Raw genomic sequence first — 24,178 nt, 5'->3', positions numbered from 1 at the left:
ACTGTTGGCTTGGCTCATATATATATATATAGGCCTATATTTTTATTTTATTTTTTACATTTGAGCCCCTGCCCCTGAGAAACTCTCTGCACGTTTTATGCTTACCGTTATGAGACAATTGTCAGACAATTGACTTTTTTTTTTTGTGAGTCCCATGTCCACTTGATTTTTGTGGAGTTCATGCTTATTGCTTACATTGCCAGCTGTGTGACAAAAGGCTTCGGCAATATTACAGCATAGTCCGACGGTGCGCTCAGTTTTTCATCCACGCAGCAGTGAGTGGATGGTGGTTTCGGATATGCGCCCTTAGGTTCAAGGTATTTCCATCTCTCGCGGTCATCTTTTTGTTGCACAATTTGCAAATTGCCTCGCCTGTATTTACCGTCAAAACCCAAAATACTTCCAAACTGCAGAAGTTGTGTTCTTTTTCGAGACCGAATAACTCAGTGCCCGACTCGCCGTCTTTTCCCCTCTCTCTCTCTCTCTCTCTCTCTCTCTCTCTCTCTCTCTCTCTCTCTCTCTCTCTCATCCACTCTGTCACAACAACGCATACACATATTTAGGCATTTAATAAATAAATAGTATTTAATATGTAAATAGTTTAATTAGTTCAACTTATTAAATATTTAATAATTAATTGTTGATCAGCAATATGTAAGTTGATCTGTTTTTTTTTGACGGTATTGAAACTGATACCGTTGCTATTTTTAGATCCCGCGGTATACCATTTTACCGTATTACCGCCCAAGCCTAATCTTCGGCTGACCAATCAGCAGAAAGGGGCGTATAATTCCAGCCTACGTGCAGAAATCGAATATTCAAACTGTTTGTTCATTTTTCTACCTCTGAACGAAAAATCAAGCCGAAATCTAATTTTTCTATTTTCAATATTAAATTAAAAAACGATTGAACGAATGATACACAGATTTAATGTCAAGCCCTGATTATTATTCCTTAAATGTCACCCTAGTCGTGTCTGAAATTGTTCGTTCATCTTTGGCTCAAGCTTCACGTTATTATTTCCTAGTTTTGGTACTGAGGTCAAAGTCCACTTGCCTTGCGTTCGCAAATCTTCGCAGCCCCATTAAAGCAACTTTCTTCTGGCATGTTCTTCTGCAGACAGGGTGACCAGAGCATCTTCGATTAATTTTTGTAAAAGCCAAAATATGGCCACACCTCAGATTTGGTCCTTTTAGATGGCTGGAAAATCTACCGGTGCTGTCACTGCCTTCTGTCATTTCTTCATATTCAGAAAACAGCGTTGCGACAGGATTTACCGCGAGTTTTCAAAATCGTGATAATCACAGCCGTACTAACCGTCAGTACACTTTATCGTGGTTTATTGTGAAACCGGTAATCGTTTCATCCCTAGTCGTGACGCAGTCGGATCCCAGAAGTCCTATGGCTTTAGCCAACCAGTATGTCACAGTCTATGTATAGTCTTGTGGTGTGTTTGGGCTCGTTCAAGACCACCTGCTCTAAATAAAGACATGCTGGGTAGTACCTGATTACATGTAATCTAGATTACATAATCAGATTCCAAAAATGAAATGCTTGTAATTAGATTACATTTTATAATACTCGTAATCTGACAGACAACAGTTACTTTTTTACTGATAACATGTTATTCTCAAAATGGCATTACAGTATTCATAATTCTTTGATTTGCCTTACTACTTCATTTTTATCTTTTACATTTTTCTTTCTATAAAAGCTTACTGCTTAGAAGATCTTCCAGGCTGTGGAATTACAGTCAGACCAGCCACTAGTCATGTGACTATCACTGGAAATCGTTGCCTCGCTGCCTTATCAGGCAATGGCTTGTAACTAAGGCAGTGTTTGTGCATGAAGGCACCTCACGTAACTGATTTTTGGATAGACTTCTTAGGCAGTGTAACAGTTTAATGATCTACAGCAAAATAGAGAGAGCTCTGGTGAGAGCTTTTCTCTCTAGAAAATTGAAAAAATTGGTTAAAAAAGCACTTACTGTTACAGCAACTGACCAGACACACCTTTTGGACGCAATCTTTTTTTTCCAGCTCAACTGTCATGCAATGGAGCGCACAGAATTGTGGGATATCAAAGGCAGCCAATGATATATCTATATGCTGCCTTCAAAACTCAGATTAGATGACCGTATCTCAGGAGGCAGGAAGTGATGCTAACATTATGCTGCGTTCAATCCAGGCAGGTGTTGAGCCTGTAAGTTATGACTTCAAACCACGAATAACGACTTTGTAGTGTTCCAGGCAAAGTCACACCAAACTGCCTGAGCGCAAGGAATTGTGGGGAAATGTAAACAAAGCAGGGCAGACCGTACGGTTATGCTCATTTAAAATCATTTATATCACTAAAGGTGCTTACTCCTTGCTTATTTGAGGGAAACAGGAGAAAAATGGCACATAAGGCAAGATAAGCTGTTATTGTTATACCTTTTATTTTACATTATTATATATTTGGAATTGTATTTAATATTAATTTATTCTTGCACTCAAAGGACTGAAAACTAGCTAACACTAAAAAAGCTGCTGATAATGCATAACATTTGCTGATAAGTAACGTTAGATGAATACCTTATTTTAATAAACGATTTGGGGCTGCCATTGTTTCGCGGGCTATGTGACATCAGAACTTGTACCTGGGAGTACATCCATCTAGTATAAGTTCAGGGGTGAGAAGTCACAGGTTTTTCGATGCTTCAAGAAATTCTTATTAACCAACTGATGTCACATATGGACTACTTTGATGATGTTTTTATTCCCTTTCTGGACATGGACAGTATAGTGAGCTGTGCAAAAACTTGCATACGCTCTCGGACTAAATATAAAATATCTTAAACTGTGTGCTGAAGATGAACGGAGGTCTTACGGGTGTGGAACGACATTAGGATGTCATTAATGACATACATTTTATTTTTTTGGTGAACTAACCTTTAATGCACTTCATGTTGTTGATAACAAAGAATGGGATGTAATTTACATCTCTTTGTATTTTTATATCAATTTGGTACAACAGATGGGTCAAAAGTAATCAAAAAGTTGCCAGATTATATTATTACTATTATATTAAATGTGTAATGTAATGGATTGTATTACTAAGTAAACATTTTTGCCATGTAATTTGGAATCAGTAACCGACTACAATTTGTAAGTAATCTACCCAGCATTGGACACAAGTCTATTTGTTATGTACGAGGATTTTACTATCACATTTTGATGTAAAGCAGTTGATTTTTTATTTAATTTTAATTTTAAATAGAGCACATCTAATGCACAGCACAGCAAATTCAAAGAATTGTTAAGTGATGGTCATCTTCCCTATATTCACAGTAAAGCCAATCTTTTAAGCTTTGAAATGACAGCTTTTTGTAGCATGATAGTAGTGTGTACTATTTAAGAAGTGTGCCACCTGGTTTTTCGGAATTATTGATTAATTGATTCTTAATTTAAACAACAATCGTTCATGGGAATTTATATAAATCAACATCCCTATTTTGTACTGTTGTTGAAGCCTATGTGATGGTGATTGTCAGTGATGTATCAGGACAGTCACCTGTGTGTAAAGATTAGGCCATTGTTGTTGTGTAATTTGCTCTATAATAAAGGGGGTGTGTTTATATCCTTGTGATTATCTACTTGAGACTCACATGTCATTAAACGTTTAAGTTCAACTTCCACTATTTGTCTTATTTTGTAGCTCAGTGCCATATCTTTTGAGCAGATCTATTAAAGGTGAACTATGTAGTATTTTTGCAGTAAAATATCCAAAAAACCACTAGGCCAGTGTTATATATTTTGTTCAGTTGAGTACCTACAATATCCCAGATGTTTCCAACTATTTGTAAATTGTGAGAAAATTGCTATTTTAACTAAGGACAGGGACGTTTCAGCATTGCATTTGAGAGAGTCGCCTGTCAATTGCGTCATATCTGCGCTACCCTCGGTTTCGGCTTTTATTTGGCAGGAGCGCTTTACTCTTAGCAGTGTGAACAAGTGAACCCACGGAGTAACGTCATAACATCGTTTTAAACACACTTAAATGTATCTAATATGATAAACAGAGCTCCATTACCTCAAAATCATAACCGGAAGAGCGGATCTGTGCAGGCGCCCGGCAAATGAGTCCCGTCCCGTCATAATAAAAGTCCCGGTATTCGCAAGGCGGGTATTTGTTTAACAATCGCTCCAGCAGCTGTGCTCAGGTCCATAACACTCGGTCCTGCTCTGCTTTAGACTACAGTAACGTTAATAACCGCATGCATGAACGTGATTTTTGCCCGAGTCCTATTTTTCACCGGCTGTGATGAGAAGACCACATCTCCCAAGATGCTGCGCTCACACTTTGCGTCATCAAACTACACATTTGTTTTGCATAGGCGCCCTCCAGTGGACAAAAGCTGCATAGTGCACCTTTAATTGGTAAACATTAATCGATACTTTAAAAATGCAATTCATATACATGCATTGAACTGCATGTACGATTTGGTGAATGAAAAAGTGAATGAAAACATCCTACAAAGTTTTAAATTTGAAAGTGCACCGTATATAAAGTTATTGTCTCTCAAAAGTAAAAGTCAACTTTGAGTCAATTAAAGGGGTGATGAATTGAGAAATCAACTTTCCCATGAGCCTTTGATATATAAAAGGTCATGGTAATATGAGAATATCCTGTAAGTTTCTGAGCTGAAAACGTCCTTGTTAGTAAAAGAAAAGCTTTTATAGACACCAGGGCCAGAAAACAAGGTTCTCAAATCAATGACGTATTAAGGACACCGGACGTGAAGCTCAGCGCCCGCGCCCGCGCCATGTCTTTAAAATTCAAACACATTGTTTTCAATGAGTGCACACACACCGGCGGCGGCATTCAGCGCCTGTCTGCGGCGACTCAGGAAGTTGTTCAAAATCATGCTGAGACGCGGCGCTGAGCTTCGTGTCCGGTGTGCGACCCCCTTTAGAAGGGTGAAACACCACCTTTATGTGTACGCCTGCTTCTGTAGCCCCGCTCACCGACTCATGGAGCTAAACTGATCGCGTTATTGAGCAATAAACATGCCGAATATGGCAAGAAAATCATTTGTAAACAAGACACAGGTCAACACTGAATTTGCAGACATATTGAGATTAAAACACAATCCTGTTCCTTCTATATTGGATCCGACAGGAGGAATGGTGCAACACACTTATGTGAATAAAACATGTTTTTTTTATATGTGATAGTATTGCATTGTTACAGATATTGATTATGTGTAGGTGTCTAACAGAAAATACCTTAGCACGCTGTCACAGGCTGGAGAATCCCTTATTTGTTGGTTAATTGCGATTCGGGATCAGAACAGATTAGAATGGAAATGTTATGGGCCAGGGGTCTTACCAAGCCCAAAGTCCCAGGGCAATGTGTTTTCCAGACCAAAGCGTAAGCATGTCGGCAGGCCGGGGAATCTTAAATAGTGAAATAACATTCATGTCCACTCTCTTGACTTGATATTTGAAGAGCGCACTCCCGCTTATGTGTTTGCAGTTCCGCTTATATCCACCGATGGGGCAGGCCAAGTTAAGTAATAAAAAAATCAATCAATCATGAGTGGATGAATGAGAGATAAATCATTGTGTTTGTTTGATAAATACATTTTTGACAACCCTGTCAAATAATTTTTCTGGTTGCTGCTTTCAAATCCCTCCCGTGAACTGACAAGGGAGTTGAAGCTCATTAAATATGCAAATATTCTCCAATCCCAGCCGTGGGCCTTTACTTACAAGTCTCCAGTGCAGCACGCCCATCAGAACCCAGCATTCAGGAGAGAGCCTCAAAACCAGTGTAGAAAATAGCCTATTTACTTATTCATTATTATGTTTTTCAATGTAAAAACCCCACGAACGTCATTAGTTGACTTCAGACAACAGTATAACTTTTTTTGACGTCAAGACGGAACTTTAGCATATTGGCCGTCCACTTATTGCGCGCAGACACAAGGGAAAACTTGAACCACCTCAAACACTTCAGCGGATACTGTATAGCGTCATTTGTTTATGCGTTTCATATTTTGTATCTGGCTAACCGGCTAACTCTCGTTGTTACTGTCGTACTGAAATACTACTGTAAATCAGCGGTGGGCTGAAGTATTACCTATAATGTGTAATGTGTGAGAAAATTAAGTTATGAAAAATGAAAATATATTTGGCCTTTGATGCATGTAAACCTGTTGCTGGAGACCTCCAAAACTAAATGAGGAAACTTTAAAATAGCATAATAGTGGCACTTTAAAAGCACCCATGCTGCTATCCTCATGTATGCTGACAAGCTTGTACATAAATTAGAGAAACTTTCCACTGTGGAACACAAAGACTTCAAAACACCCACTCTATGACCTACTGGCTTTTCTTTTTTTCCCTTTTTTTTAAACTTGTATGATATATTACAGGTCCAACCTGTTTTGCATAAAAGTGCATTACTCTCTATCCTGCCTAAGATGATGCACTTTTGCATAATATAATCAATGTATAATATTTTTTTTCTGTTGTAGCCTTGACTAAATAATTTTCATATTTGTTATATTTTTATAAATCATCAGAAGATTAAAGAAAACTCTTTTGAACATTGTTAGTGCTGCCATCTTGTGGATTTGTAAGTGCTTCTAGCGTTTTCTCACTGAGAAGTTTACTGTTCCAAGCATGTCAGTTTTAAGGATATGTTTTCATGGAACCCTGCAGGATATATATTGTTTTTGTCTCTCTCCGAGAGAAACTGGGCCAGTAGTTGTTCTCAGGTGACAAATAATGGGTAGTATTAAATAAATAGTTCACCTAAAACAACAGCTTCACAAGACTCATAAAAGAGAATATAGGTCATAGAAAAAAGCAGTTATTTTTTGTCAGCCTGGTTCATTTTGCATAAAGAAAGCAGTAAATTATTTTTTTTAATGAACTATTACTAAGTACATTTTCTGGCTTTTTTTCTTCTTTAAATTAAATTAAATATTTTAATGAACTATTACTTGAAGTAAAAAGTTCTTATGTCAAATGACATCGTCATTTATTAGCCTTTGACTTTGGGCCAGAAAGCAATGACCAAAGCATACTTGGTTCGTGGAGATGACCTTTCCTTCAGAACATGTAAAAATCTAGTAATATCACATTCCCTGCTTGGTTGGCCATGGTTTTGTCAACAGTAAAGTATTTTTGAATGTGGCAAGATATTCCTTGGGAAAAACAATGTACGGCAATGCTTTGTTTTACCCTCTGGGGATGGATTGGATTGTGAATATTGGTCTTTATACATCAGGTGGTTGGAGGAGAAGTTGAGAAAAACAGGATGGGTGACGTAAGCCACCGTTAGTACATTCAGTGTACTAAAACATTTCTTTGGAATAATGTGCACTGATGAAGCCCATTGAAACCACTTGTATAATATTTGGTTTAATCATAATGCATCACTACTTTTCGCTTACCATCACTGGAGACCACATCATTTTAGAAGCAAACAAACAAACCCTCAACTACTATGTTTGGAAAATAATTGGCTTTGATTGATGTTAAGCCCAGAGTGTTCACTAGAGGGCAGCATTTGATAATCATACACCCAAATTCAGTCTGTATTTCAATTTAGAGTGAAACCCTACCACACCCCCTCCCATTTTTCTCACAGGCCCATGTTCAGGCTATATTATGAATGAATGAACTAATGCATTCTGTTGTGATTTCTCACTGTATTTGTCACAGTTTTAAGTTATCTGCGCTCAGTCTGACTGAGCATGTCACATGACCATGACAATTTAATGCATTTAGCACAAATTTTCCTAGCCTATGTTTGATGAAGTAATCCCGTGTTCCAATAACACTTCTCACTCTTTCATTAAGAGATTCCTCTTGCTAATTTACCTCTAAGCCCGAATTTTTGTTGTCAGTAGCATTTTGTTGTCAAGACACATCTTGTAGGCATTCATTTTCACACATCTGTCAAAGTGCAATTCATAATTCAGTGCACGTATAGATTTAATTTTTAAGTTATATTAACTGTCCACATTATAAAGTGCAACAGTCAGGTTCCCAAAGTAAAAACTCCATTTATTTTATTTTTTATTCATCATAATTTTTTAACAATAACCTATAAATGTTAGAGACAGACCAACTAAGAGCTACAAGAGACAGGCCTACTAAGAGCTACAAGGTTATTAATTGATGTTATGTGCTTTTGTTGATGTCATCAGCCCCTTAATGTTTCTTTTTATATGATTGTGTTTAACAGCATGAATTTCTAGTATGAAAGTTACATTACCTATGATTCTGCAGAGAGATTTCCACCAATCAGAGAATCAAAACTTTGACACATTAAAAACTTCATTTCATTGAATCATATTTCATTCATTCAATATATTTCATTCAATCTTTTGCAATGCTTTTCATGGGATTGTAGTTCTTTCACTCATTTAAGCTGTTAAGTACAAAGTCCAATTCTATGAATTTAACGTTAAGAATTTGTTCGATTTTCACTTTTATGCTTCAAATCTAAGTTTGTCTGTTGATTCACCTCGTAGCTGGTTGGTTGGCTTATAACTCTAAAAATGACTTTTTAAATAAAATAAAAAATCCCTATCGGAAAAATAAGTCTGCTTAAAAAGTGGGTGGGCACTCTATAGCCAGCTTCCTAAAGACATTTGAAAATAAGTTTTGCCCTCTTGAGTATCGGATTCTTGAAATATTTTCTAAAAAACAATAGTTAAAGTCACCCTGTAGAAAAACCTAGTTGTTTACCTACCTAGACAGCAGTTCTAGGTGCACTTGTGATGAAAACACTGTTCCAGAATGTATGCATTTTTTCCTTCAGGCGGTCCCAGAATGCAGTGCAACAAGCTCAGTAAAAGAAAAATGAGAGGAATGTTGATTGTAAATATTTAAACATGAAAAAGCATTGCCAAAAAACGAATTAACTGAATTCTAACTAATTACTTTGTTAGCTTAGCAACATGCTAACATCAAACTCCATTGAAATCAAGTCTTGCTTTGTTGTGTGTTGCAGCCTATGTAGAGTGCTCCAAATCAGTCACTTTTGAGGGTCCATCTGGCTCAGGGTACTATGCTATATAGGCAGAAGAAGGGTTTTGCAACAGAGGTTTTGAGTCTCCTTTTTTAGAGATGCAGCTACAGGCAGCCAACCAGATAAAGACCTTCAGATGTGAAATGTACTTTGTAACTCAAAAAAAGAGGCAGACAGAAAGAGAAAAATGCCATACAATATATTGCACTGACTGTAGATAGCTGGGGTTTTACTCAAAAGGGGCCATATTACCCATACCGTAGCAACATTACACAACACAATGCCTCCTCCTTGTGCAATGTGCATGTCAAACATGCTTTGATCTTCCTTGCCTAGACTATATAGTAGGAAGCGTTTGATCTGTGAAGTTATGTGATCGGTTTAAGCCGTATTACGGGCTTTCTTCTTTATGTGTGTGTGTGTGTGTTTTGGCGGTTAGTTCTACTCTGCTCCGTTGAAATTTATTGGCCAATTTTTTATTTGCTTTATCACTCACTGTCATGACGTCAACCAAAGGGCTCTGACAGCAGCTTACAGAAAACAGGGCTGTTTTTCCGGAAATATATTGGGGTCCTTGCTTATCCCAGAAAGCTGTGGTGACTTTCGGCCCATATGATTTCAATGGAGGCACTGTGTGGTAGACTTGTTTTTTTTCTTTAGCAGTAACTTTTTCTCAACCAGATGGTGTCAACAGATGTCAGATGGCTTTGAGATGTGTTTCTGTTTCTAGAGTGACACACGCATACACCCACAGCGTTTCTCTAGGAGAATCGCAAGTTGCCAAATTCGCATAAACACAAACATGAGTGGGAAGTTTGTATCTAAATTGTTGTAACCTTTCTAACTTTCCTTCCTCCCTCTTTCCCCTTTCTTGCCGTCTTTGTCCCGTCTTCAGTGTTTCAGGACGTTCTGCTGTAAAGGACCCCCCCCTCCCAGACCAGAATATGACGTGGTTTGCATCGGTCTGACGGGTTCTGGGAAGACCAGCCTGCTCTCCAGACTTTGCAGTGAGGCAACAGACAACATCGTCCCCACCACAGGTCAGCCCACCATCATAGAGCAATACCAGACATGTCCTGCAAAGACAAACACAGATCTTTGCACTTCCTCTTTGCCAAACACTTAAGAAACAATTCCCCTTGTATTCAGATTTTACCTTGTGATTGTCTTTTAAAGAGTACTTGATTAAATCTCGGTCAGTGTAGCAATGTAATCTTGTTCAACTTTTATTTACAGGTTTTAGCATTAAAGCTGTCCCGTTCCAGAATGCCATTTTAAATGTCAAGGAACTCGGAGGTAAATGTTCTCTGTTTTTCATGAGAATACTACTTTCATTAAATTTTTTTAATCACAATATATGGGCCTATGATGACCAAGAGTGTCCACGATATAGAGAAGGAACAATTCTTTTAAAAATGTTTAAACAGAAGCTTTAAGAAAATGTTTCTTTTATTTATTTATGCTATTCCATATGGTTTTGAATAAGCTCTGGCTTATAAACACGTTGAAATTCCACTGGTCTGTGGTGATTATGTAATAGGAGGATGTGGCTCTGAGGCTCCGCCTTCTTTAACATGGAAATCTTCTCTGGTTCATTTCTTCTGTTTTTTCAGAAGTAAAAACATAAACATACAGGAGAGCCGCTCTAGAGTAGAAAAAGTTGTAAAAAAGTTATATCGTAAGGAGACAATGACAGTTTTTTCATGCCTAAAGCTTTTTTTTTTAACAGTCTATTGTTTAAAGTGGTATATAAATAGATGTGACGTGACTTCACAAGATTGCCGAATTGCACAGCTTCTGCAAATATCTACATTGCTTATGATCAGATGCTTTCTTAACTATTGTTTTCTCACCGCTGCAATTTTTGTTGTGTTTATTTTGTTATCGAAAGGAAAGCATGCAGCACATATTTATCTAAACACCGCCCTCAGTAGTGTAAACGGCTTCAGATGTTCACTAACATTATACAGCTGCTCAAGTATTTTGAACTTCTTTGCCCCAAAGCAGAGAGCAAAAAAAACTAACTTGATTGTTGAAACTGAGTGTTGAGCTTATTCAACGTGTTGACATAATTTTTACTGAAACAGGAAGACAGGGTGGGACAGCCAATAGTGTTTATCTTATGTCACAGCTCGGCCAGAGCTGTTGAGCTCGGTAAAGCTGCAGTTTCCTCCTTATCTCTAACCGTTTCTCCTCCCAAACTCCTAAATATCTAGACTGGGTAAACCCAGCCTGATCTGCTGGCGATTTGATTTCACCCTGCAACTCAGTCTGGAAACCTGTACATTAATTTCTACTGCTTCTGTTAGCGGGAACCAATCACAGACTGGCTTATCCACCTGGTACGCTATTGGCGGGTTTAACACGATGACAGATAGAGAAGTGATGGGTCGTTGCCCATTAATCAATCTCTTGTGGTCTGATTGGTTAAAGGATTATCCAATTGCATACAGAGTTATTTGAATTATGCTTATTTATCAGGACTCTTGTGCAGTAGAAAATACAGAGCAGACTCCCCAGACCAATGTTCAATCTTAAATTGAGCTTGGTCTGGTGATAGCCATAAAACTAAATATCACTTTCTGTGCAAAATTCAAATGTGTTTGATAGGTTTTCTGGTATGCGCCGACTCGCACATATGATCCGCTCCATGCTATCGTGTCTCTGGACCGGAGCAGACTGTGCACGTTGTGGGGTTCGCATGACTCTAACGTGACACCAAACTTTATTGGCCAATGGAAAGCATATTAACAATGTCTGAATCGTTCCCTATCCCTACATAGTGCACTATGTGCCATTCACCAAGTGGAATATAGTAAATGTGTGTAGAGCCCTGCACGGGCCTCAAATCTAGGCCCTAGCCCGGCCCTGGCCCGAGACGCTGAGGCCCTAGCCCGGCCCGTGTTCGACAGCTTATCAAAATTCTCGGCCCGAGTCCGACTGGAGGCCGTTTTTTTTTTTTTTTTTTTTACATTGTTGCAGCCATTAAAATAGTTCTGTTTTGTTTTTAATGTCAAAGTAGTTATTTTTCGTTTCGTTCCTTTATTAAGTTAATTTAGAAAAATGTTTAGAGCATTTTTTTGTTTGTTAAATTAAAGTTTTAATTTTTTTAAGTGACGACCAAAAGCAGCCAGCGGCCGACAGTGAGTTAACCGCATATTTAATTAATTTAGTCTCTCAAATCAACTCTTGACTTGTCTTGCCTATAATAAAATCCATAAAACACTTTAAGCATCACAATGTTAGTTAATTTCGCCAACTATTACCACCAGTAGCCTAAAAGGCATTTTTGACGAACTGAGGCAGGCTGATTCTGTTCGCGGCTCTCGCAAACGGAGCTAAACAAATAAAAAAAAAAAAGCACATGCAGGTTGTCTTATAGCCAACCTTACACCTACGCAAATGAATATAAATCCCATCTTCAATTCCCGGGGTATATGCTCATTTAACGGAGTTTACAGCAACGGAAGCAAAAGATTAAGATGCATTTTATTCAGCAGCTTATTTCAGATTCAAATACCACATAAGAGAGCGCGACGCACTGGTAAGATAATGATCTCATTCATCTCATTCATTTTTATTGAAGATGATGGTGTTTTTGACTATCTTAGACTTATTTTAAGTTTCATTTACGGCCATTTGCGTTGGCTTGCATTAGTCATTTGCGGCGATGCGTGTTGCAGCACCATCATATCTATCTGACTACAACATATAGCCCATAACACATTGTGAAACATAATTACATTTTCATGTTTGAAAGTCTGTAGGTTAACATAAATGCAGATAGGCCTAATTGTAATAATAAAAAACAACATAGCCTAATTATCGATTTTGAAATCAATACAGACCAGTCAATACAGAACGAATTATTCTTTTGCCGTCAAAACCATGGATATGGCATGGGCCGGCTACTGCCGAAGTTGTCTTTGCTGTATCAATAGGCAATATATTTATATTTAACATGAAGTATAGGGCTTCCCTGTACATTAATAGCACCAGACGCCCCGCGGATGACACGCAACAGAAACGCCACGCTCACACCACGCTTGCAGTGTGTCTCCGCGCTGAAGAAACGCAAGCTGCTGCTGCTGGCGCGGACTCTGAACCTATGCTCTGAACACTGTGCGAGCCATCTTGACAGTCGCGTTAGCTATTATGGTCTCGTGTTGTTTCCACCAGTGCAGAACTCATTGTTCCTTTTAATTGATAAAATAAATATAAAACGAAGGAGAAGCCTATAAAAAGGCCCGAAGCCCGGCCCGCGTTTTAGGTATGACGTGAAAATTGGCCCGAAGCCCGGCCCGAGGGGCGTAAAAAAGTCGGGGCCCGTCGGGCTCGGGCATAAATGCAGGGCTTTAAATGTGTGAACATGCGACTGATTTCAGCTGCAGCTTCAGGGTCTATTTATAATGTAGGGGACGGGATGCTTTAGATTCTAGAGAGCATGTGATTGGACAGAAAATCTGATGAGAAGCTGAAGTGCAGAGGGATGTCATCAAAATCATTGATCTTCATCATCTACTAAATGCGAATTTTGTCATTGTTTTAAAGCACACTAGCTTATAGATAAGTAAGGCTAACATAAAGTAATTATACTAAAAGACAAAAAAACATACATTTTGGTTTCATGGGGGACTTTAAAGGGATAGTTCATTTAAAAATTTTATCATCTTTTAATGAGCCTGAAGTTGTTCCAAACCAGTATAAATTACTTTGTTAGGGTGTACATGAAGGAAGATATTTGAAAGAATGCTTGTAACCCAGCAGATCACGGCCCCCATTGACTACCATAGTATAATTTTTTTTCTACTAGGCAAGGGAAGTTTATTTATATAGCACATTTCATACACAATGGTAATTCAAAGTATTTTTTACATAGAAAAGGTATGGAAGTCAATGTGAGCTGTCAACTGTCTGGTTACAAACATTCTTCAAAATATCTTATATTATGTTCAACAAAAGAAAGATACTTATATGGGTTTGGAACAACTTTAGGGTGAGTAAATGATAGTCATCTTTTGACTATCCTCCCTTTATTGTCTCCTTGCTTAAAAGTCGTACTAGCCCTAAACCTCTGAATGGCAGTGTATGAAGTACTTTCAAGTCCTTATAAGTATGAATAAATTAATATATCCAGACAAACAATTTGAGCATTATGTCATTGACCGGTTAGTTAATATCTACGGAAACATCTGTAACAACATTTGAAACCATTATTTCACATACGATCATTTAAAAAGTAATCTTTGGCAACACATCATCTGACACAGCATGAGGAATATGAATGTTATTTGACACAGATGTTACATGAGGACCCAACCAGAAAGGATACAAACTCATTTCTTTGATGACTAATAGTTTTCTCTTCAAGGTAAATTGAACCACAGGAAGCGCCAGTGCTTGGATGCGGCACGCTAAGGAAATGTTTCAGATGTCACTCGCTCACTGAACCCAGAGCCATCTTGGCCCGCGTTTCCTTTTTCGTAAGAGTGATGGGCTGCAGCTTTGAATGTGTCTTTAAAATGAGTGAGTGATGATAAGAATAAGAGGGTGTTGAGGACGCAGGGAACCCTGAGGGAAAGGAGGGGTAGATAGGTGAGGAGAAAAAAAGGCTGGATACGTAACTGCTGGAACTGAGATTGTTAAAGGGGGACATTTCCACCTGGGGCACGAAGCCTGTAGAGTTAGAGAATAGAAAAAATGTCACCTTTTCAAAGGATAAGTTCTTCCAAAAATGAAAATGGTGATATAATTGACTCACTTTTATGTAATTACAAACTTGTACATACTCTTGTTGAACACAAAAGGAATTTTGAGGAATTTACTGGATGTATTTTTTAACTATGTTGTAAATGTATGTTAAAGATCTTATTGTGGATAATTTATCCGTGCATGTCCCGTTTATCAAAATATCACGACTCAATATTTGTTGAAAATGAAAGACTTCTCTCTGATAACGTATACAGGTCTATTGGAAAGACCTCTATGTATACGTTATCAGAAAGAAGTCTTTCATTTTCAACAAAGATCGAATCTTGACATTTTTGACAACGGAGACTTGACCCCCATTTAGTCTGCATAAACCCTTTTTTTTTTAGTGCAATCCAAGAAACAACCAATGGATGAACCCAGTCCTATTTTTTTCTTTTCTTTTCCCGATCATCTGTTACGATATATGTCACACTATGGAAGAAAATATCTGTCACAAAATTTCAATTAGAGGCTATTCCTAAAAAAAAAAACTTGCACAAGTTACATATCCCACATTCATGATTCTTTTAGGGTGCTTTTGTGTCTGTATTGGAGCTTGAAGGCTTCAGTTCCCATTTGTTTTGACTGCATGGAAGAGATCGACCGGCACATTCTTCCTTTTGTGTTCCTCAGAAAAAAAATAGTACATGATTTTTTAGTGAACTAATCCTTTAAAAGTGATTTATTATTATTATAGGAGAATTTTTGATGAGAATCAGCCCACATTGGTGAGTCATCTTTAAATTGATGAACGACTGAATTTTCCTTGAAAACTGGTATAATTATGTCCTATTTTCCTTTTAAGCATTTTGGAAACCTTTCCTCCAGACCTCCAACGAGTTCAGCTCAGTGTCAGGGGCCTGCAGAGCGCGACCTCTTTTTCCCCAAAAACATAAGTGTAGGGTTACGGCTGGGACATTAACCTTGAACCTGACGCGGAAGGCTCATGTCACACTTTATTGATGGAGGTTGTGTGCCGGCTTGACACGCTGGCTCTCCCGTCGTTTCCGCCATGACCATCGTGTTATTGGTTGGTCTGCCCGTCTGGCCCGTGTTTTGGGTCTGCGTGAGTGATGTCAGGAAGCCGGGAGACGTTCAAAGTGCCGCGCTGTCTGTGCACATTTCCCATCAGTGTCACGATGACACCCTGTGCGATCTGCCAGGCCGACAGGCGCACCAGAAAAGGGAGCCCCACATGCTCGCATTTACCATCTCGCCGTGGCCATCTGAAAGCACTTAGCAGGCTCGCTCTCTTTGTTTCTCTGGACCCCAGCCATGATGTAATGATTTCTACGAAAATGTGCTTTAGTTGCATTATCACATGAGATTGTCATGCACCGGCCCGTTACTGATAAATGCTGTTTTGTTCCGTCACATTGTTCTCGTCTTAATGCGTGTGTTTATGCATTTGAAATGAAAGTAAACCACTGCCTTTCAATGCCCAGACGCCACAAGACCTCCCAGTGTTTTGATTTTATTTTCACAGCCAGTAGATGGAGACTTTGAGTAAAATGATTCCTCAAAGAAACTGTTGATGCACATTTGTGACTGATAGGACGTTGTGTTTTGGAAAAACCAGGCCATATAGGAAAGAAATATCAGGCTGTGTATGCTACCTAATTGTGCATTAATATTTAATAGCGCTTGCTAAAATGGCAACAGCAGATCAAACGATTCTTAATTAGATGAGTCAGCCTCGGACATGGACTGTCTGTGAGATTCCCAAATATTTATTGTGAGTCACAAATTGTCTAAACATCTGCAGAAAACATTATTATTTCTTTGGCGGACTATCGCAAAGTGTGTTTGCTATTGCTGTCAGGGTTGCATGTCAGCGGTTGGAACGCTGTTGCTGAATACCACAGTGGATAGTACCTAATGAGAACTGGAAGTATTACATTGTACATCATACACAGCGATGATATCGGGGAGTCGAGCTCTGAAACTCAATCTGATAGGTGGAGTCTGTTTCCAAATGCGAACCGAGACCTCTAGAACAGTTTTAGTGCTGGTAATTTGGCGAGGCATGACTAAGAACTCAATTTGTGGTGTGACAAAAGCTCAGAAGTTTGGAAGTGGAACCATTAAACTTGCGTCCAGTGTGTTTAGCGAAGAGAAAAAAAGGATTGCGCAGCTGCTTAGTGTCAAGCAAACAGCTTATATGTCTTGGCCGAACTTCAAGAGCTTTGAATAAAGCTGTCGATCACTGTCTGGCATTGATTTTGAGACGCCACCTTTTCAAATAGCATTCTGATTATTATTTCATACTTTAAGATGAAAAGATAAAAATAATAATGCTACTTTTTAGGGCTTTTCGTCACAGGAGATGATGCTCACTAGGCATGCTAGTAATTAATACAGCGCATTCCAATCAGAAAACTCACAAGAACAAGAGGTATAGACAAACTGGTCTCTGTTTTTTCATGGTTAGGGTACAGGCCCCGCAGTGACTCACTTTAACCAAAGCCATGCTGTGCTTGTGTGTCTTGGTGGCCACATTTTTGTACCCCCAAATTGCTGTGCACAAGAGAAACCATATGTTCACTGTAAAAGTGGGCCCATTTGAACTGTGCTGTAGACTGGCCATCAGAAGAAACCATTTTAATATGCTCTCAGGGTCGACTTTAAAGAAACACTGTTGCGTTGAGCGCTCTTCATTTGGACACGGCTTTTCCCACAGGCCTCCCCGAGCGGGAGTGCGAGTTGGCATGCGTTCTTGAAGTCATAAAAATACATAATGCAATATCCGCAATGATTTTTGAAAAGAGGCTGGGGTCCTCACCAAATGCATTCCAGCAATGTTCGAGCTGATACTGTGTCGAAACACGCTGTAGTCCGTTTCCCGCTCAGTTGCCAAAAAGGTTTCCAGAACTTCTCATTGTGCTTCTTTTTAATTTTTTTTAATTGTATATATATATATATATATATATATATATATATATATATATATATATATATATATAAAAAAAGCTTTGCGTTATTTTCACCATGGACACCATCTGATTTATGTCTGACAGGAAAACCACCTTTTTTCTGTGAAGGAGTTAATGTGTGTATTAAATGTTATGACTTCCTTGCTGCGAGCCTGATGGTGTGAATTTATGCGTTTTGTGTTGCAGGAGCGGACTCAATTAAAAAGTACTGGAGCCGGTACTACCAGGGCTCTCAGGGGGTTGTGTTTGTTTTGGACAGCGCTTCGTCGGAGGAGGATCTGGAGGTGGCGCGTACGGAGCTCCACTCGGCCCTGCAGCATCCGCAGCTCTGCACGCTTCCCTTCCTCATTCTGGCCAACCATCAGGACAAACCTGCTGCCCGCACTGTACAAGAGGTAATCCGATACCCGCTTAACACTTCCCTTCCTCACCCTGGCTAACCGCCAGAACAAACCTGCCGCCCGCTCTGTACAAGCTGTAACTTTACACTCGCTTAATACTCGCCAAATACTTCCTATCATCATTCTGGCCATTACCACTAGGGCAAGGCTTTGTACAAGAGCTAACCTAATACTCACTTTGTACCTCCCATCATAAAAGGATCCTAAAAAGAAGCATTCAGTCATCATTTATTCACCCTCATGTCACTCCAAAACTGTAGGACTTTCAGTGGAACAAGGAAAATGTTTTGTCAGTTATACATAGAAAGTCTTGGAGTCCCAAACATTCAAGTGCATTGGTCAAAAAATAAAAATCTTCTTTTATGTTCCACTGACGAGAGAAATTCATACAGGTTTGGAACAATGTTATGGGTAAGAAAATGGTGACATAATTTAAGAGGTTTCCTAATACCAAAGTCCCTTTTAAGGCAAGACGTCACTCAGCACCATTGGCAGCTATTTCCAGTTATGCAAGTACAGCTTCTGTTTACTTTTAAATAGGGATAGAGCAAAATTTCCATAAATTGTTTGTTAATGTTTCATTAAAACAACATCACAACAATAGTATCATAAATTGTGTTTCCTTAGCTCACAATCTCACAAAAATACTGGTTCTCAGGCAAGATGCGATCATGCACATTATAAACAAACAAATTATGCTTCTATAAAAAACTGTTAAAGGTGCACTATGCAGCTTTTGTCCACTGGAGGGCGCCTATGCAAAACAAATGCGTAGTTTGATGACGCAAAGTGTGAGCGCAGCATCTTGGGAGATGTGGTCTTCTCATCACAGCCGGTGAAAAATAGGACTCGGGCAGAAATCACGTTCATGCATGCGGTTATTAACGTTACTGTAGTCTAAAGCAGAGCAGGACCGAGTGTTATGGACCTGAGCACAGCTGCTGGAGCGATTGTTAAACAAATACCCGCCTTGCGAATACCGGGACTTTTATTATGACGGGACGGGACTCATTTGCCGGGCACCTGCACAGATCTGCTCTTCCGGTTATGATTTTGAGGTAATGGAGCTCTGTTTATCATATTAGATACATTTAAGTGTGTTTAAAACGATGTTATGACGTTACTCCGTGCGTTCACTTGTTCACACTGCTAAGAATAAAGCGCTCCTGCCAAATAAAAGCCGAAACCGAGGGTAACGCAGATATGACGCAATTGACAGGCGACTCTCAAATGCAATGCTGCAACGTCCCTGTCCTTAGTTAAAATAGCAATTTTCTCACAATTTACAAATAGTTGGAAACATCTGGGATATTGTAGGTACTCAACTGAACAAAATATATAACACTGGCCTAGTGGTTTTTGGATATTTTACTGCAAAAATACTACATAGTTCACCTTTAAGGTAAAATCATAGCTCCCATATTGATATATCTTAACATTTCCCATTTTTTTTTAATACTCTTTTAAGCGGGGTTGTCCAAACCTGTTCCTGGAGGGCCACTGTCCTGCAGAGTTAAGCTTCAACCCCAATGAAACAAAGCTGAACGAGCTAATCAAGGTTTTACTAGGCATACTAGAAACTTTTAGCAGTTGTGTTGAGGCAAGCTAGAGCTAAACTCTGCAAGAAAGCGACCCTCCAGGACCAAGTTTGGACACCCCTGCTTTAAAGGGTACATAAAACACACAGTGTCTGCCAGTCATGCTATTCTTGAGTACCTATAGAGTAGTATTGCAGTCTTCATATCTCTGAAGAGTCTTTAGTTTTATCATATTTATAAAAGACCGATGCGCTGTACCCATTCTTTCTGAAAACAGCCGAGCTGTGCAGGCGTGCAGTGGGTGGAGCTAAAGAGTCACAAGCACACACACACACAAAATAAATCATGGCATTATCATTGGATAACTTTCGATTCACTATATGTTTGTGTATTTACATTAGATGCACTTGCTTGCCGATTGCCAACAAAACACAGACATTTGATGCAGTTTCACTCACCGCCTGCTGTTTAGACTTGTGACCGGGAACAAACAATCAAAGTTACAGAACTATGCTGCTCCGAATAAAAAATATGCATCCACTGTTTCCTTAACGCTGGGTTATCTGGGAAGCTGAAGAAGGATATCTTTCCCTCACAACCAAAAACACACTTCTTTTGTGTCATTTATTGATTTCATGTTCTAAAAACAAAATGATAGCGCTGCAGACGGCTGCAGAACAAAGCGTGTAGATCGGTCTGCTCTTGCTCTTGTTGATGTGCGCACGCAATCATCTGGAGAAGTGCTCATACAAGCAATTCCGACCTTTATGAAGTCATACATACTCTAAAAAAAACTTTCGGAAACTTCATGTCATGAAGGAGTGTATTTGGCACAGAAATGCTGTCAAAAGTCCAGCTTTAAATGTTGGCCATGTTTAGCATAAGAATCCAACTCTTTAACTGTGTAAATAAGTCAGAATGTATGAAATATTATTAGTCCTCCCCCATTTAAAGTGATTAGAGAAATTTGTGTGATTCATTGTCAATTGTACAGCGACGCATGAAGCACAGCTCAAATGAAAGTCACTTTCAAACCAAGCAGCTTTGTGCTGGTCAGCACAGCGAATTCACATGGCGAATTTTTTCATCCTTGTGCAAAACTCCCAATCGCATGGATTCCTATTTAAATGACTGGATTTCACATACAAAAACATACTGTGCAACGGTAAACGTGTCTGCACCTTTATATCTTCGGTGAGGTACAAAAACTTTACATGACTTTTGAGATATTTATTGCAAATATTAAATGATAACGACATTAGGCAGGAGGGGGTGTTGCGCTGCTGCAGTTTTATTCTCACAGGAGAATTCGCTTGTTGTTTGCAAAAACTGACAGGCCACAAGACATTCTCCCACAGATCTGCAGCACCCAGCTTACCCACTTTCTCAGGCTTTCCTGACAATAAGTCTTTGTATTGTCGGGAGCCCAAAATATTGGTGGTGTGGGGAAACACTACAGCTGTTATCCCATCTCATAAGAGTCTATTCATTTTACAGATCACTATATTTGAGATTCGTTCAAACATTGTTTCAAAAGCAAGTGGCATCAAAATTAAGATGAATTGCTGACCGCTGGTAGTAATAGCAAACAGTTGGAATGCATGGCATGTCTCTGCTGTCACATTTCTATTTTAATGGTCCCCTTGTCACTTTTATGTTTGGACGATTGAGTTACGTCTTTTCCTGAATGATTTGGTGTCCGTGTGTTATTTGGCTAATACCATGCGCGTTGGTTTGTATGTTTGTGTGTGCATGCGTGCACATCTGCTTCGAGTGGAGAAATCAGTCCGCGGGCTGCAGGGTATCACCCAATGCACAAAGCGCTAATTAACTGCCTGAGAAGTGGTCCTGAGTGAGCAGTAAATATCTGCCTTTGGAGAATAACACATCCCTGTTCACTGATGTGTGTCAAAACGGGGCTTTTCAGTTGGCAGCGACACTCGCTCCCCTTGCTGGAGATGCAACTTGGGTTACACAAGATCGGACCTGACCAGCTTGTTTTTCATTTAATTGCTCTCAATCGATTTCAAACTGGATCAGCTCTCATGGACCTCCTATGGGCATTTTTTCAGAGAAGAAAAGATCCAGAGTGCAGAAAACAGAAAAGGAACTGGTCAAATAGTTTTTGGTCAGTATAAGGGATGTTTCTGCCAGCATTTTACAAAATGTATCAGCTGTTAAATTAAATAAATTTTCCACTTTTAATGTGACAAACTATATCAATGTGATTTTCCAATCCCTTTTTTAACGCTAATAGATCAATGTCACTGCTATTTAAATGTGTTCATGTGTTCAACAGGTGATTTTAAACCACTGAAGCGCAATTAGCTGCGAATGACAACTAATTTCAGTATATGCACGTGCTGTCTAAGAGACCCGCCGACATGAAGTCACTGCTCATAAAGCTCGTGAGCACTAAACTAAGTGCTTTTTGCCACCTAACTGGGCTTGAACGGTCACTTTGACACATACGTTTGAAATGCCAACACGGATTTGTATCATGCTCTCACTCCGCCCAACTTAATCTCATGCCATATTGCCAAACCTGCTTTTGATATTTAAAAAGCTAAGCTTTTATTTTTAAGTTTTAATGTGAAATTCAAACAATAAATAGCGTTTTGGCGCTAATGTGGTATAATGTTTAAGCCAGAGGCATTGAAAAGGGGAGTTGCGGCATGCTAGTCTCCCTGCAGCGCGCGTGATGACGTGGCTCATAGAGTGCTCAATACTTCTAGCGCTGTGTCATTGCATTTAAATGGCTTAACCGGGTACACAACAGTTTCACTATACAGATGTTTGCAGCAAGTTTTGGTGAACAGTACAGCATTGTTTTAGTGTGCATTAATTATTAAGTCAACCATATTTACAGGATCGTTTTATTATGGAGAGTGTTAGAGATGCAACATTGTAACATTAATGTTATTCTTGTATTTAGCCCTCAGGTATTCCTTATTAATTGGTCACACTCGTACTAATCGATGGTCAAATGTGACCATACACCGTAACTATTTTTCAATTAAATAAATGTTCTATATCTTAGTTCTGGTTAAAATTTAGTTTCTATTTAGTTACGGTTCAAAGAGGCAAATTAGAGTCATTTTGTGGCTAAAACATAATGTTTATTTGTAATGCCATTACCTAGTAGGTGCCTTATGGCTCTTTAATAAATGTACATGTATCTAATCTAGTTGTTTAAAAAAGTATTGCAGTCTTCGCTTTCTAATAAATATTTAGATATGATAAAACACTATATTTCTTTAAATGTGAAATTTTAAAACGTTAATTACTTGCATCCTAATATTTTTAATGAATAATAATACTTAATCACACACAAGTGAATATTAATGAATGCGAGCACATATAATATAAAAAAAAAATCTCACTTCAACCTGAACTTAAAAGTTGGCAACCCTGAGCCTGTGTCAAAGTGACATGTATTTGCAAGTAAACAGAGTCATTTATGTCTTAAGTGAATGTTGACCGTTGAGAAAGAACACAATTATGTGCTTTGTTCTATTGTAGTTTGGTATTTCTTTATCACTGTTTATTTGTTCTTAGTAAGAGCTTGAGGGTTTTTTAGGCTAGGGATAAGATTAATTAAATTTCCGTGGTATCAAAGGTTTATATAATAAAAACCTTATTTAAAACAAAAATAACTATATTGTGATATATGTGTGTTATCGTTAAAAATAAAAAATAAAGTTAGTCATATCGCCCAGACACTTAACTAATTACACCTTGCTAGCACTGGTTGGACCCTATTTTGCCTTCAGATCTATACCTTTATTCTTCTTGGCATAGATTCAGCAAGGTGCTGGAAACATTCCTCGGAGGTTTAAGTCCATATTGACATGATAGCATCACGCAGTTGCTGCAGATTAGTCGACTGCACATCCATTATGTGAAGGCCAGGCTTGGTGTGGAGGCCATTTGAGTATAAAGAACTCACTGTCATGTTCAAGAAACCAGTTTGAGATGATCTGAGCTTTGTGAAATGCCACGTTATCCTGCTGATAGTAGCCATCAGATGATGGGCACACTGTGATCATAAAGGGATAGCCGTGGTCAGCAACAGTACTCGGGTAGGCTGTGGTGTTTAAACAATGCTCAATCTCCCCACACCATTACACCACCAGAAGCAGCCTGAAGCGTTGATACAAGGCAGGATGGATCCATGGTTTCCATGATGTTTACGCCAAATCCTGACCCTAACATCTGAATGTTGCAGCAGAAATCTTTTTTCCAATCTTCTGTTGTCTGATTTTGGTGAGCCGTGAGAATTGTTGCTGCTGTAGCTCATCTGCTTCAAAGTTCGACGTGTTGCATTTTCAGAGATGCTCTTCTTCAGACCTCGGTTGTGACGAGTTGTTGCCTTTCTATCAGCTCAAACCAGTCTGGTCATTGTCCCCTGAACTCTGGCATCAACAAGGCATTTTTCACCCACAGAACTGCCTCTCACTGGATATTTTCTCTTTTTCAGACCATTCTCTCTGTAAACCCTAGGGATGGTTGTGCACGGTTTCTG

The 24,178-nt window shown here is 39.0% G+C and overlaps 1 protein-coding gene across 3 annotated transcripts in view; it reads left to right on the top strand.

Annotated features, from left to right (window-relative positions):
* The window catches only part of arl15b (ADP-ribosylation factor-like 15b), a 66,212-nt gene that overhangs the window by 24,994 nt on the left and 17,040 nt on the right, over positions 1-24,178 (top strand). For 2 of the 3 annotated variants that reach the window (XM_067432772.1, XM_067432773.1), the window contains exons 3-5: positions 9,926-10,070; positions 10,267-10,326; positions 17,901-18,109. In XM_067432772.1, coding sequence (XP_067288873.1) covers positions 9,926-10,070; positions 10,267-10,326; positions 17,901-18,109 — 414 coding nt within the window. The remainder of the gene's footprint in view (positions 1-9,925; positions 10,071-10,266; positions 10,327-17,900; positions 18,110-24,178) is intronic. The other variant, XM_067432774.1, reaches the window with a different exon arrangement.

Source organism: Pseudorasbora parva, chromosome 23 (genome assembly GCF_024679245.1).
Source record: "Pseudorasbora parva isolate DD20220531a chromosome 23, ASM2467924v1, whole genome shotgun sequence".
NCBI classification, from domain to species: domain Eukaryota; kingdom Metazoa; phylum Chordata; class Actinopteri; order Cypriniformes; family Gobionidae; genus Pseudorasbora; species Pseudorasbora parva.
Note: the sequence above shows the minus strand (reverse complement) of the source record. Positions and strands in the feature narration are given on the sequence as shown.